The sequence below is a fragment of the Thunnus thynnus genome, chromosome 11 (genome assembly GCF_963924715.1).
Source record: "Thunnus thynnus chromosome 11, fThuThy2.1, whole genome shotgun sequence".
Taxonomy (NCBI): Eukaryota; Metazoa; Chordata; class Actinopteri; order Scombriformes; family Scombridae; genus Thunnus; species Thunnus thynnus.
The window spans coordinates 22213569-22228319 of record NC_089527.1 but is presented as its reverse complement, the minus strand read 5'-3'; the positions used below and the strand labels follow the sequence as shown (position 1 = coordinate 22228319).

The following is a 14751-nucleotide window of genomic DNA, read 5'->3' as shown; positions in this document are numbered from 1 at the left end:
TCTTTAACAATGTGTTGTATTTTAAAAGCTTCTTATATTATCCATTGTGACAAATCATCATCTGAAAAGTAACTAAAGCTGTCAAATAAATGTAGTGGAGTAGAAAATACAATATTTCCCTCTGAAATGTAGTAGAGTGGAAGTATAAAGTAGCATCAAATGGAAATAGTAAGTAAAGTACAAGTACCTCAAAATTGTACTTAAGTACAGTACTTGAGTAAATGTACTTAGTTATTATATAGTTATTAGTTGGCTAAAATAATATTTTTAAAAAACATTTGATTATGTTTTTCTTTTAGTGTTTTTTTATTATTGCCAATTAGGGCACCAGCATGCTGCTCTGTTTACTAAATACACTGAAGAGTGAAAATTAAGTTAGCTATATCAATATTTGTTGTTTATAATTAACTAAGTAAAATCTATGTTCAGTCAATGACAGCTGACTGGCTTTAACTCGCCTCTTTACAAGGCCCTGCCCCTCTGTGACACCTCCTCATTTACCCGTCAGTCAGCACCGAGCTTCACGGTGAGGAGGTGCGAGGGGAAAGCAGATGAGATGGGACAGACCGACATCAACATACCTGGTGAGAGCGTTTGTACACATAACTTTAGGCGCTCTATAGCCAAAGCTTTATGAATGGTATACTCACCTGTACAGATTTCTACATACTGTATGTGTGTGTGTGCAGTAAACCTGTTGCTATTTCAGTCTTGCTGCTGCTACTTAAATCGCTTGAGATCTGACAACAGATTGTGTTGGGATTTAGCCGGCGTTAAGTCACAGAGTAGTGAGTCACTGTCTTAACATCCTGCACATGGCAATAGTTTCATCAAGGTTGTCTAAAATCACCCATTTGTCATCAGAAACAGGAGCCCTCTTCACATTTGGAAAAAGCAGTTTTGCTGACAATGTGCCAAGTACATTCTGGGTGAAGAATGACCACCCACTGCACATATCATGTGGTGGAGAGCACACTGCTGTCATCACAGGTGCACACACCAAATGCATATTTTATTAATGAATACCATGTTTAACAATACATATTTGTGTAATTGTGTAGCCAAATCAAACTTGTAATCTCAGTAATGATTCTTATGTCTGCAGGAAAAGGGAGGCTGCTCATGTTTGGTGGTAACACATGGGGTCAGCTAGGGCTGGGGCTTAAGCCCGTTACCAGCAAACCTGCCTCTGTGAAAGGTAAGTTACTTTAAGTCAGGGCTGCAACTAACGATTATTGTTTCATTAATGATTAATTTGCCAGTTATTTTCTCAATTAATCCTCAATGTTCTATAAAATGTAAAAAAAACAATGAAAAAGCCCAAACAGACATCTTCTAATCACTTGTTTTGTCTGGTAGACAGTTCACAACCCAAAGATATTAAGTTTACTATCACATAAGACAAAGAAAAGCAGCAAATACTCACAAGAGAGAAGCTGAGACCAGAGAATATTTGGCAGCTTTGCTTGAAAACTGACAATTAAACAATTAAATTATAAAAATTGTTCTGTCAATCAACTAATCAGATAATCAACTAATTGTTTCAGCTCTATTTTGAAATTGACTGAAGAAGCATTAATTTAGGTGTTTTTAAGTTGTTTTAGTTTTTATAACGACTGTGTATTTCCCTTTTAGCCTTAAAGCCTGAGAAGGCGAAGCTTGTTGCTTGTGGGAGAGATCACACAATTGTCTGCACATGTAAGATATATGAAAGATTTTTCCATGGACACAGACCAGTAGCACCCAAAATTAATTGTTTTTGTATTTAATTCATGATTTGTATGTTTTTAGGGCAGGGTAGTGTGTATGGTGCTGGCAGTAACCAGGAGGGGCAGCTCGGTTTAGGCCACTGCAACAACACTACATCCTTTCAGATGCTGCGTCCCTTCTGTGACCATGCACCAATCAAAATGCTTTCTGCTGGCTGCAACACCTCCGCTGCCTTAACAGGTTCGAAAAGTGACAAGTAATAATGGTTTAAGTGTTTTTGGTAGGCAAGATGATCTGGCCAAGGCCCGAACTGCATGTATGTGTGTATGTACCTCTGATTGTGTGTGTGTGTTTGTGTGTGTGTGTGTGTTGGTAGAGGACGGGAGGCTGTTCATGTGGGGAGACAACTCTGTGGGTCAGATTGGTTTGGGGGACGAGACGTTTGCAGCAGAACCCAGAGAGGTGAATGTTGGGGAAGCGGTGACATGGGTGTCCTGTGGGTACCAGCACTCAGCGTTTGTCACAGGTGAAACACAGTTCATCCAAACACAGCTCACACTTGAGTGAACTAGTTTAATCAATCAAACAAGCTTTGATGAGGCAAATAATTTTTCTATCTGTAAAAGTTCTCTTAGTTTGAGCTTTGCTGACGTGGTCATTTGATCAGATTTGATTGTAAATGATATGTTGGCTTTGTCCCAGTGGATGGAGACCTCTATACGTTTGGTGAGAGTGCGAACGGAAGGCTTGGTCTCCAGATGGGACAACTGGCCAATCACAGAGTCCCTCAGCGGGTGCAGGGCATCCTCAGTCGTGTCACCCAGGTGTGCTGTGGAGGGGAGCACACTGTGGCACTCACAGGTATCAGTATTATTGGACAGTACTTACACTGTGTCCACTGACACCTCTAATTATGATTAATATATAGTATATAAGAAACACAAATATTTAACTTCCTAGCCTAGTAATGAGCATAATCTATTTTACTGTCTGTTCTTGCTGTGTAAGAGGAGAACGTGTTCACATTTGGCCGGGGTCAGCACGGTCAGCTGGGCCATGGAACATTTCTGTTTGAAGCTGATTTGCCAAAACCACTGGAGCACATTTGTAACAGTGGCATCAAGCACATCAGCTGCGGAGAAAACCACACTGCTGTGATCACAAGTAAGCAGTCTTTTAACCTCTCTCTAGTCTCTATGATAGTGTTAAATATTAATTTCCATTGTCTCTTCTTGCACAAAGCTCCTGAATTAGTTGCAATAATGTATTTTTTATGGATTGAATTCTGATTTACTTTCTGATCTTGAAACACTGATCCACCTAGTCTGCCTTGTTACTTAATCAGCATTTCAACCCCAATTTACAGTGCAGTTAAATAGTTGTATGATTATTACACCTGAGTAGTGCAGCAGACCTTAAATATAATCTTCAAACTTGAATGCATTTTTTCCTCTTCTACAGATAGTGGGCTGCTTTACACTTTTGGCGATGGTCGCCATGGAAAACTGGGGTTAGGGGAGGAGAACTTCATCAACCAGTTCAGCCCGACACCTTGCACACGTTTTCTCAAGTACAGCGTACAATTCGTAAGTATGAAGGGCTGCAGTGGTGGATTACATAGTAGAGCAGATCTTCTACCAAACAACAGGGTCCCCATCTTCACCTATGTGCATGTTGAAGTGTTCTTGAGCAAGACAATGAACCCTCAAATACTGGTTTCAAACTGGTCTAAAATGTTATGTAAATGAAAGTAAAGAGTGGCTGAGTACAGTGATTGTGAATCACTAAGCTAAGTACACAGTTCACAGTTGTAAACAGTCCATGTGTCCTCTTGTGTTTAGGTGTCCTGTGGGGGAAACCACATGCTGGTACTGGCTGTACCCAGACCACCAGAGAGCCCAGAAGTGGCACCAGAGATGGATGTCCCAATCACTGAGAATATTATGGAGTCAAATTGCACAGAAATTCTCCAACTAGACCCTTTGTATGATCCTACTCCAGTAGTTACAACCCCACAAGGGGCCCCAGCTGCTCGAGCCCGCCACAGAGAAAAAGTAAGAACCAACACCCCAGCACTGATCTTAAAGATAAAGCCAGCTTCCAAAACTAGATAGCTGTTATTTCCAACCATTAGCAACTGTGGTCATAATCTAACTTCAAGACAGTTTCTAGTCTGTTTGAGATGATTGTAGTCATGTTTTAAGTCCAGCAGGGTGCAGTGTTGCACCAGATTGTAGCTCTGCTGCAGTGCCACTGAGTGCCTGTCTGGGGGAGCTCTGTAGATGAGTCTCAAACCTGACTCAGTAATGCTTTTTCTGTTTTTCCTCTCTGTCTTTCAGGAAAGTTCTGTCGAGCTGTTTGGGGAGATGTTCGACAACCTCCCTCGTCTCAGTGCAGGCTTCCTCAACACCTCTTGGCAGAAATCCAGAAATATTCTTAACCCTAAACATCCTTCAAACGATTCGACTAATTCGTCATCATCCCCCAAATCTCAATCAGAAGTAACACCAAGCCCACCGATCTCCCCCAGATCTCCGTCCAAATCCCCTCTGAGTCCAGTGTTATCCTTTAAGCCATCAAGCCCAGATTCTCAGTCATCATGCACGCCTCAGAATAAAACCTCTTCCACCACCCCCTCTAAGTCTAAATCCAAAGAGGTGCCTTCTCCCTTATTGTCACCTAAGTCTGTAACTAAACGTAACCCTAACATCCCAGTATCCCCTAAAAGGACTGCAAGAAAAAAACTAAGTGACAAAACGCAGTCTCCTCTACCACCTAAAGAACCCTGCAGCCCCAATAGACCCCCTAGTCATGTTTCCAATAAGCATCTCAGTGAGGAAGAGCATCCTGCTTCGCCACAAACAGGTATTTTAAACATATAATTTTAGCAGCTTTCTGTTTTTGAGCTGAGGTTGATCTTGCACTCCCATGAAAATATAAAAATAGGTGCTGTAGTGTACAGCAGTTTAACTATACTGTGTCTTTTGTTTCAGATGGAGAATCTGAAAGAAAAATGGTCATAGAAGATGTGGAGGAGAATACCTCTGAGAACTGTGACTTTTTGCCAAATATGGTGAGATCAGTGTATTTTTTAAATAGCCCATTGTGCTATGGTTCAACTTTAAACACATAATTTTGTCCAAAGCCTGTAGAACATTATTTTGCTCTTGAGACTCCTTGGTTTTGGTCTACATTATGAGCACTCCAGGGCAGGAAGCAGCGACTTTGAACGCTCACTGACTTTTCCAGGAAATGTGCATAGCTCAGCATACATTCGGTATCCATGTGGGTGTGTGTTCTTACAAGCATGTGTGTATATGCCTGTGGAGGCATTTTCCACTTGGTGTAACACGAAGGCAAAATGTTTACTCATCGAGTTTAATTGAATCTGGTCTTTTGGTGTCTTATTTCTGTACCATCTGAATTTGCTTTTTTTCGACCAGGAATGTGTGTAGTGAATCTCCTCAAAGCAGATTCAGAGATTAGGATCTTGCCAATACACAAATCTGTTTGGGCTTCAGGCTCAGATACACACACACACACACGCACACAAAACATACAATTTCTTAGAAAAGCTGGCAGGAATCTTGCCACATCTCATCAGTGTTTCCACAGCTAGTGATGAAGCAAGCTGTGAAAGAGTCACCAACAATGTTGTGTGTCGCAGTGCAACATGTGGTGCGTAGTAACCCGTTTCAGTCTTAGTTGTAGTGTTAAATAGGCTCATGTCTGTTTGTGCATCTACGTGTTTGCTCATACACATACAGGATTTAAAGTGAGACAGAGAATATTACTTTGAATAGTCGCTAAATGATTGTTTATGAGCTAAAAACATTTTAAGAATCATACATAAGAATCTTTATGATTGTTAAACCTTCACTGAAGCATCAGAAACTCTGCCGTGACCGTGATTAAATGAAGCTGTTTAACATCACACCTCACTGACCCCTAATTAACCACCTTCTGTTTATCTCCAGCACAGATGGAAAAATCAGGATTCCCGTTCTTTTCTCAATCATCTCCATGGTTTTCTCTACCTCTGCGCCCACTTCTGTATTTAAACCTGATGACAGATTTGTTGATGTTGTTATGTGTGTACATAACATATTGGCTATGAATGATATTCTTGGTGTTATCATTCAAACCTACTCATACTGCAGAGAAACAGAGAAGAAAAGATTAAATTGTACTGTACAAAATTATATTGGTACATGTGCAGAAGATGCTAGACAGATGTTATCCAAAACATACACTGGCATCAATATTGTTCACTGTCTTCAAAAGATCTTTTTAAACATTTTTAATGAATGACATATACTGTACACCTAGAAAAAATGAATGAAACCTGTCTCCAGACAAACTGGTTCTGATTCTGCTCATGTAGGTAAACATTATTTTTGCTCCAGGGACATTTATGTTATTGACCAAGAAACCACTTTCTTAAACTAGAGATGACATTTGGCAATAAAATAAACATAAAACACCACAATTACATATCCAGTCATATTGATTGCAGGTCTGCTGCTATATTTATACATTTTTATTTTTTTAAACACAGTATTAATAGCATATGACATTTCTCTGCCTGATTCTATTTTTATTTTTTTATTACTATATATTATTTTTTAAAAATGTTTTTATATATTTTTTTATATTTTACAAAAAACTTTTCTCTGTGATTCATTACAGGAAAAGAAAAAGGGCAGAGCTCTTAGAAGAGCTGTGAAAGAGGCAGAGGACTTTGCTGAACAGCTTTTCTCCAATGGGAAGGCAGAACAAAACCCTCACAAGGCCTTATCCACAGAGCCCCTGAAAGGCTCCAGCTCCTTAAAGAAAGAAGTGTCTCTGCTAAAGAACATTAGAAAAAACTCCAAACAGACATCTAAAGGCAAAGAAAACATCACCAAACACGCCAATACAATCAAAACTCAAGGAGACAGACAAACTCAAAAACTCTCTCAAGAGCTCTCTCCTTTTAAATCTGGTACATCAAAACAAAGCAAGTCGTCAGAATTGAGCTCAAAGACTGTCTGGAGGACACTGACTGAGCCACAACAGAGACTGTCTGAGGTGAAAGGAAATGCCAGGAGAAATAGAAATTTAAAAGAAACTTCTGTGAATCGAGACGACGTGAAAGCTAGCTCCTTTAATGATGACTTGAAAAAGACAACAGGCTCACAGAAAAAGGAGAAAAGAAAATCACCAGCTTTAGACAAGACATCCCCTGTTATTGAGGTCACTACAGGAAATGATATGACCAGCATGTCTGTCAAAAGTGGAAATATGTCATCTGTAGAAAATGCTGCAGAGGAAGAGAGCAATCATGCAGAAATCCAGAATAAAACCGCGGATGTCAAACCTGTTAAAATGGAGGTGCAACAGGAGACACAGCAGGTCAAATCGACTCCAACAAAAGATCTGCACAAGGTTAAATCTAAAGGTCAAAGTAAAGCGCAGGATGTTAAATCACCACCAGTGAAAAAAGAAACCACTCCTTTCACCACACCTGTTCAGGCTAAATCTAAGAAATCTCTTGGTGTAAAATCTACCCCTGTGAAAGTTAAAGGGAAACCTCAAGAGGTCAAATCCACACCAGTCAAAACTCCAGTTAAAAGTAGAAGCAAAGGGAAGGGTGCAGAAAATGAGCTAAACTTTGCCAAGAACACAGCTCAAAAAATTAAAGATAAACCTGTTGATAAGCAGAAGTTGCCCGATGATGACAGCGCTAGTCTAAATGAGAAAAAGAAGGTAAAAGAATCTAAACTGAAGGCAAAAACAAAGCCAGGAGAAGGAGAAGGAGAGAAAATCAAAGGTGAAGATGAAGCTGATGAAGACACTAAAGATAATACTAGGGCCAAGCCAAAGAGTAATCTCCGTGGAGGCTCCAGCCAGCTGTTATCACAGCAGGATGCACCTACTGAAGTGGTCTCTACCCCCATCTCCTCACAGAACCCTGCGAGAACAGAGGTGATTTCCGTCAGTGATGCCAAATCCCTTCAAGGCTTTGAACCTGTTGATAGAGATCTGCTTGTTTCTGAAAGAGACAGAGATGATATTCAGTGCCTGACAGAAGAAAAACCAAGGTGGGGCGAAATTCTCAGTGATGCAGCCTCTGTTCTTCCTGCTGTAGGGATGGCAGGTGCAGCGATAGATGTCATTAGTGAAGCGTTGACAAGTGTGAGGGGTTTTCACTCTGAGAGTGACACAGTTACCTCTACACCACCTAAAACATCTAGCCGAGCGAACCAGTTCACAAAGCAGACTGCAATTATGCAGCCGTCATTCTCCTCGACATTGTCACATTTGTCTTCAGTGGAAGGATCAAATGTAATAGAAGAAAGCAACAGCAAAGATACAGAGTCAGGAAATGTAGTCAAAGAAGAAGAAAGTTATTGTACCACTCATGATCAGTCAGAGCGGGAGGCGATGAAAAGTGACACATCTGAGCAGTTTGAAGGTGAAGACGTTTCACAAGCAGAGGTGCAAAAGAGCAGCACAAACACAGAAACTTCCCAACAAGAACATGAAGGAGAGGAGGATGAAGATGACACAACCTATAAGGCTTCTGAAGAGGATGAGGATAATGAGGGAGAAGAAACAGACACTGAGGAGCAGAAAAAAGATGAAGAGGGAGAAAGTGGAAGCGATGTGGAGGACAAAGAAAAGGAGGAGGAAAGTGAAAGGAGTGATGTCACAGAGGCTGAAGAAGAGAGTGGCTCTGGGGAGGGCGAAGAGGAGCAAGACGATGCAACTGAGGAGGGAGAAGAGGCGGAAACAGGATCCAGCAATGATGAAGAGGTTGAAGTAAGCGATAAGAGTGATGCTACAGAAACTGAAGGGGAGGAAGAAGAGGGAGAAGAAAGCAGCGAGGAATCTGAAGCAGCGGAGGAGGAGGAAAGTGGAAGTGAAGAGGAGTCCAGTGAGGAAGACAATAAAGAGGAAGAAGAGGAAAGTGAGGCGAGTGATGGTGAAGAAGATGAAAGTGGCAAAGAGTCAGGAAGTGCGGCTAGCAGCAAGAGCGAAGAGTCTAAATTGGAGGAGGAGGAGGAGGAGGAGGGAAGTGATGCTGCAGAGTCTGATTCTGCAAAGAGTGAAGAAGAAGAAAATGATGACGATGTTGATGAAGAAGGTGAAACTGAAGAGGAAAGAGATGATGAAGATTCCACTGAAAGTGAGGATGAGGAGAAAGACTCAGAGGATGAAGGGACAGATGAGAATGAAGAAGAGGATGATGATGATGATGATGATGATCAGAAACAGGATGAAGTGAGTGTTGAAAATGAGGAGGAAGACAGTGAGGCTGTTGGAGAAGAGGAAGAGGGCGAGGAAGATGAGGAAGAGGCATCTGTAGATGAGAGGAGTGAGAAAGAGGCTGAGGAGGAAGAGGAAGGGGGTGAAGAGGAGGAAAATGAGGGGCAAGAGGAGGAGGAGGAGGATGAGGGAGGGCCTGAGGAAGAGACGGCAGAGGAGGAGGAAGAAGAAGAGGGTGAGGAAGAGGAAGATGAGGGAAATGAGGAGGGTACAGAGAAGGAGGAAGAGACAGCAGAGGACGAGGAAGATGAGGGTGAGGGAGAGGAAGATGAGGGAAAGGAGGAGGGAACAGAGGAGGAGGAAGAGACGGCAGAGGAAGAGGAAGAAGGAGAGGGTGAGGAGGAGGAAGAAGAGGGTGAGGAAGATGAGGAAAAGGAAGAGGGTACAGGGAAGGAGGAAGAGACAGCAGAAGAGGAGGAGGAGGAAGAAGAGGGTGAGGAAGAGGAAGATGAGGGAACAGAGGAGGGTACAGAGAAGGAGGAAGAGACGGCAGAGGAGGAGGAGGAGGAAGAGGGTGAGGAAGAGGAAGATGAGGGAACAGAGGAGGGTACAGGGAAGGAGGAAGAGACGGCAGAGGAGGAGGAAGAAGGAGAGGGTGAGGAGGAGGAAGAAGAGGGTGAGGAAGAGGTTGCAGAGGAGGAAGGAGAAGAGGAAGAGAGTGAAGGTGCGGAGGAAGGAATAAAAGGAAAAGATAACGGCATGGAAGCTAAAGAAAAGGTCATGGTAGAGACAGAGGAGGAGGAGGAGGAAGAAGAGGAGGGTGAGGAAGAGGAAGATGAAGAAGAGAATGACACGCAGATTAAACAGAAAACAGAGACAAGACTCAAGAAAAGTAAGAGAGAAGAGGAGAGTGAGGAAGGTGAGGAAGAAGCTAACAAAGGGGGAGAAGAAGCAAGTGAAGAGGAGGAAGAGGAGGGTGAAGAAGAGGAGGGAGAGGAAGAGAGTGAGGACAAGGGAAACGCTGCAAAGCTGGCTGAAGAGGAACAGGAAAGTGAGGAAGAGGAGGAAGATGAGAATGAAAAAGAGGGAAATCCAAAAGTGGGGGAGGAAGAGGAGGAGGAGGAGGAGGAAGGAGAAGAAGAAGATGATGAAGAGGCAGGAGAGGAGGAAGAAGAGGAAGAGGAGGAGGAAGAAGAAAAGAAAAAGGTAAAATTGGCAAAAGCAAAAGAAGAAGACAAATCGCCTCCTAAATCTGCTCCTCCAGACAGGAAGGAGAGAGAAACGCCCAAACCAGCGCCGAGGACGAAGCAGAGAGCAGCAGGGGAGACGAAACCTGACGACCCTCAACAGTTCTGGAACGACGTGCTGCCGCAGTACCTCGACCTGCAATGACATCATCAAACGCCATCCCTCAGCTGAAAGAACACACAGACTCGTACCAACCAATCAGCCGCCAGAGTGTCGGTAAACGTTTTATATGTATTTATTGTCAAAAAACAAGTCAAATTCCGGGAAGAGACCAGTTAGTTAGTCTGACATCCTGACTGCCTCTTGAAAAATACGTCACAGATATGTCATTTAACTTTTAAAGGGGACATATCGTGCTTTTTGTGATTTTCTGTCATTTATATACTGTTATAATGTCGGATGTTTATGTTAAACATGGTCAAAGTTCCAAAACTTGTGTTGAACGTATTTAAAATGCCGCCTTCAAGTCAAAGGTCAGGGCTCAACCTGCTCTGAACGATTTGATTGCAAAGTTACCTCTACTTCCTCCTCACGATGACGCGCAACAAACGGGCGTCTGTTCCATAGTCTTTGTTGTTATGGTTGTTAATGTTGTTCGTGTTGTCCAATCGCATTTTTTGGATCGGATTTGTGTGAATTTGAAGTGAAATCCTACGACTATTGTTTGTAAGTCTGTCGAGGGACAGGAGCTGACCAATCAGAACAGAGTGGGCTCAACAGAGGAGCGCCTTAAAGAGACAGGAGCTAAATAAAAAGGCCTGTTTCAGACAGAGGCTGAACTGAGGGGCTGCATAAAGAGTCAGTATAAGATAAATAAGGAGTTTTTTAAACTGTAAATCATGCAAAGATATTCCAGTAAAGCCCCAGAATATGAATACAGATCTGAAAATGTGCATCTTATGTCCACTTTAAAAGTCTCAGTAATTGACAGGGATTGACTCAAAATAAAATACAGTGCCCACGTTCATGGTAACGAAGCAACATGACACCCAGTGCAGCGATGTGGCTCATTGATGTGCTCTTAGTCATTTTTAGATAATGATGCAGGTCTGTGGAACAGATGAATAAATTATATCCAGCTTTAGCTACACTTGTTAGTTGGATCAAAAAACGATTTGGGCATTTCATGGGAAATATGTTGAAAATATGAAATATTATCAGACTTGTCTTTTAAAAATGTAAATCTGAGTCAAACTAAAGTGTAACAGTTGGTAATACTGGACACATACTGGTCTTTTTTTTAAAGGTACCAACTACGGAACTGGTGCAATAATTTACTGACTATTGACATGGAATGGGATTCTGTGTCAGTAGTCCACAGGCCGTTGGTCCAGACTGGTTTTCCGTGCTGATAGTAGATTGTTCTATTGGTACATAAACACAGTTTTAACAGGAGCGGGACATTATTTTAGGGGGGAACAGACTTCGAGCATTTTAGTGCTGTTAAACGGGGCATTCTTGCTGGATATCTTTTATCATCACATTGGGCATTTTAGCGCTGTTAATGGAACATTTTTACCTAATTTTACTGTTTTAACCCAAACCTTGATCTTTCCCTAATCCTAACCAAGTGCTTTTTGTGCCTAAACCCAACTATTTTAACCAAAACCATGGGAAGGATTGGTGTATCACCTGCGAGCAAAAACATTTCTCCATTTTAAAACAATTTGAATTTGATCACGTGATCTTGTGCAATCAATACCGATGTGCATGTTTATTAACCCCGTACAAACAATAAATGTACCACTGACACGGAGGAATTTGTACCAATAGCCACTTCCTTTTTTAAAACATTAAAACTTACTGAAAACATTACAACTTTTTGATATAAAAGTCTGTATAAGTTTTTAAGGCTAATTGTGTATTTTATTCTTTGTGTTCTCATAAATGTTTATTTGTATTGCTGAGTGTGTGCCTTGTTTCTGAGTGGATATTGTTAAATTATTGTCTATGAATAAGATGATATGTTTTGATTTAAATGTTCAGATTGTACATACAGACAGGTGATAAATTAAAGGATAAACTGGTACAGGTCTGAATGCTTGACCCCTTCAGTGAGGGGATCTGGGGGGCATTTTTCTGACATGGTTTGGGTCCACTTGTCCCCTTAGAGGGAAAGGTCACCTCAAATCAATACAAAGTTATTCTGAGTGATCACCTTTATCCTATGATGAAACATTTCTATCCTGATGGGAGTGGTCTCTTCCAGGATGACAGTGTCCCAATCATAGAGCACAAGGGGTCACTGAATGGTTTGATGAGTATGAAAATTATGTGAATCATATGCTATGACCTTCCCAGTCACCAGATCTCAACCCAATTGAACACCTGTGGGAGGTTTTGGACTGACGTGGTAGACAGCGCTCTCCACCACCATCAACAAAACACCAAATGAGGGAATATCTTTTTGAAGAATGGTGCTCATCCCTCCAGTATTTTCAGAGACTTGTAGAATCAATGCCAAGGCACACTGAAGTTGGTGACATGGTGGCCCAACACCTTACTAAGACACTTTATGTTGTTTTTTTCTTTAATTTGTCACCCACCTGTAAATTAAAAAACACTTATCTTTCTACATACTTTTCACTACTTTCATGGTGAGAAAACTCCTGCAGTAATTACACACTGTGTCAGTGCAGTGAATGTTTGGTTAGGAGGGAGGTATTTAGGTGGATTAGGAACAATGCTTTTAAATGTTTAAACATAGGGAATTATTCAAAACATACACAAAGAGAACACCTGCAGAGTGTAAATCTGTGTAAACAACAGGTAAACACAACAAAACAAAACACAGAGACAATCTTAATCCAAAATCATTGGCTGTAACACCACATCAGAGTGGCAGACCTCTCCTTCAGAGCCAGGAGTGCAATGATGGAGTCAGTTAACCGTTTCTTCACCTGACCTGAGTGAGAGGGACATTTCTGTCCGAACAGGCGTAACAGTTGGCTGAACCCACATGTAATTACAGATCAGGAGATCCTCTCGCAGTTGCTGCACCACACACCTCCCCTTCCTGTTTCCTGACAAGACAAGGAACACTTCAACATGTTCATGTGTGGACTCGCCCCCTCACAGGCTACACAGGGTCTATTTAACCAACCTCTTGCTTGTGGAGGAGAAAATTAAACACTGATTAGTCTTTCAACACTTCTGTACTTTCACCCGGCTCTCCTGCTGTGTGTGTTTGTGTATGTGGGCACCTCTTATGAAACAGAGTAATAATCCGCTGTAGAAAGCCTCTATATAATTATCAAGCCGGAATAAATCTAATATGCTAAAAAAATATACTATAAAATACTGCTCCTGCAATACCTCTCCCACTACTATTGGAGAAACATGCAGTTTTGCTTACAGTATGGTCACTATACATTTAACCAGAAAAGCCTTGGTAGGAAAAAACTCATCCAACTTCCTGTTAGATATTCACATCATTAGCAAACAGTAAAACTGAGTAAACTTGTGCACCAATGTGATGTTGGAGCTTTTCAGTGGTGATGGTGGTGTGTTTGTGTAAAGCAGAAGAGAATAGAGATATTCAACAGCTTCTGTAACATACAGTAATGACTAGTCCTAAAGAGCGAGTGGAGCTCTCTAATTAGGGCAATTAGTCTTGTTAAAACTGAATACTTAACCAACATCAAAACAGGAAGTATTCTCACAAACATTTGTCAACACCCTATGGTCAACACAATCATTTACCACAGTGGTTTCCAAACTGGGTTTACAGGCACTGCTGGGAGGCAGCCGAGCCATTGCTGTGGGACACGCATAACTAATTGAAAATATAGAATGAAACTTAACTTAAATATACCGACAACAGACATTTTGTCAAAATTGACCCGAGGACAACAGGAGGGTTAAGCACTGATGTAACTAATAACATCATTATTTGCTGTTCAAGCTGAATCCTGAGTGTTATTCATTTGCTAACTGTAAAGAAACAAGAGTACTATTATGCTAGCAAGGCTAGCAAGATTCAGCTAATCAGGTTAGCAAGATTTCCTCACTTGAGAGGGAATAAAAATACTCATCAAACAAACATGTCAGTCAAAATCCAAAATATCAAGAAAGCCTTGCTGTCTTGCTCTGTTAATATAGAGTGTCTTTCATGTGTACAAATTCTAGCAGTTTAGGCAGTTTTAATGTATATTTTTCATTTGCAGACCAGAAACTAATGAAAAACATGCATGAGATAAAACACACAGTTCATGTTTGCGATAACTTCTCTCACGAACAAAATAGTTCAGTCCACAAATGGCTTATTATCATTTTAGACAAGTTGATCAAAGAGCATGATTAATTAATTAACAGTGTAAGTTAAAGGACCTGTGTGTAGCATTTAATGGCATCTAGGTGAGGTTGCAAATTGCAATCACTTGAATCCCCCTCCCCTTCCAAGCGTGTAGGAGAATCTATGGTGGCCGTGAAACTTGTGGAAAACGCAAAAGACCTTCTCTAGAGCCAATGTTTGGTTTGTCTGTTCTGGGCTAATGTAGAAACATGGCGGTGCAACGTGGCAGCTTCTGTGGAAGAGGACCC

At 41.4% G+C, this 14751-nt stretch overlaps 1 protein-coding gene across 1 annotated transcript; it reads left to right on the top strand.

The window, feature by feature from the left end:
* The first annotated feature begins 434 nt into the window (after window positions 1-434).
* Window positions 435-12647, top strand: rpgra (retinitis pigmentosa GTPase regulator a). Its single transcript, XM_067603828.1, has 13 exons — window positions 435-584; window positions 865-990; window positions 1106-1198; window positions 1636-1698; window positions 1792-1950; window positions 2087-2236; window positions 2413-2571; window positions 2719-2874; window positions 3172-3296; window positions 3552-3764; window positions 4050-4575; window positions 4704-4783; window positions 6400-12647. The coding sequence occupies exons 1-13, from the start codon at window positions 557-559 to the stop codon at window positions 10351-10353; spliced, it is 5832 nt and encodes a 1943-aa protein (XP_067459929.1). The 5' UTR covers window positions 435-556; the 3' UTR covers window positions 10354-12647.
* Window positions 12648-14751: the final 2104 nt, after the last annotated feature.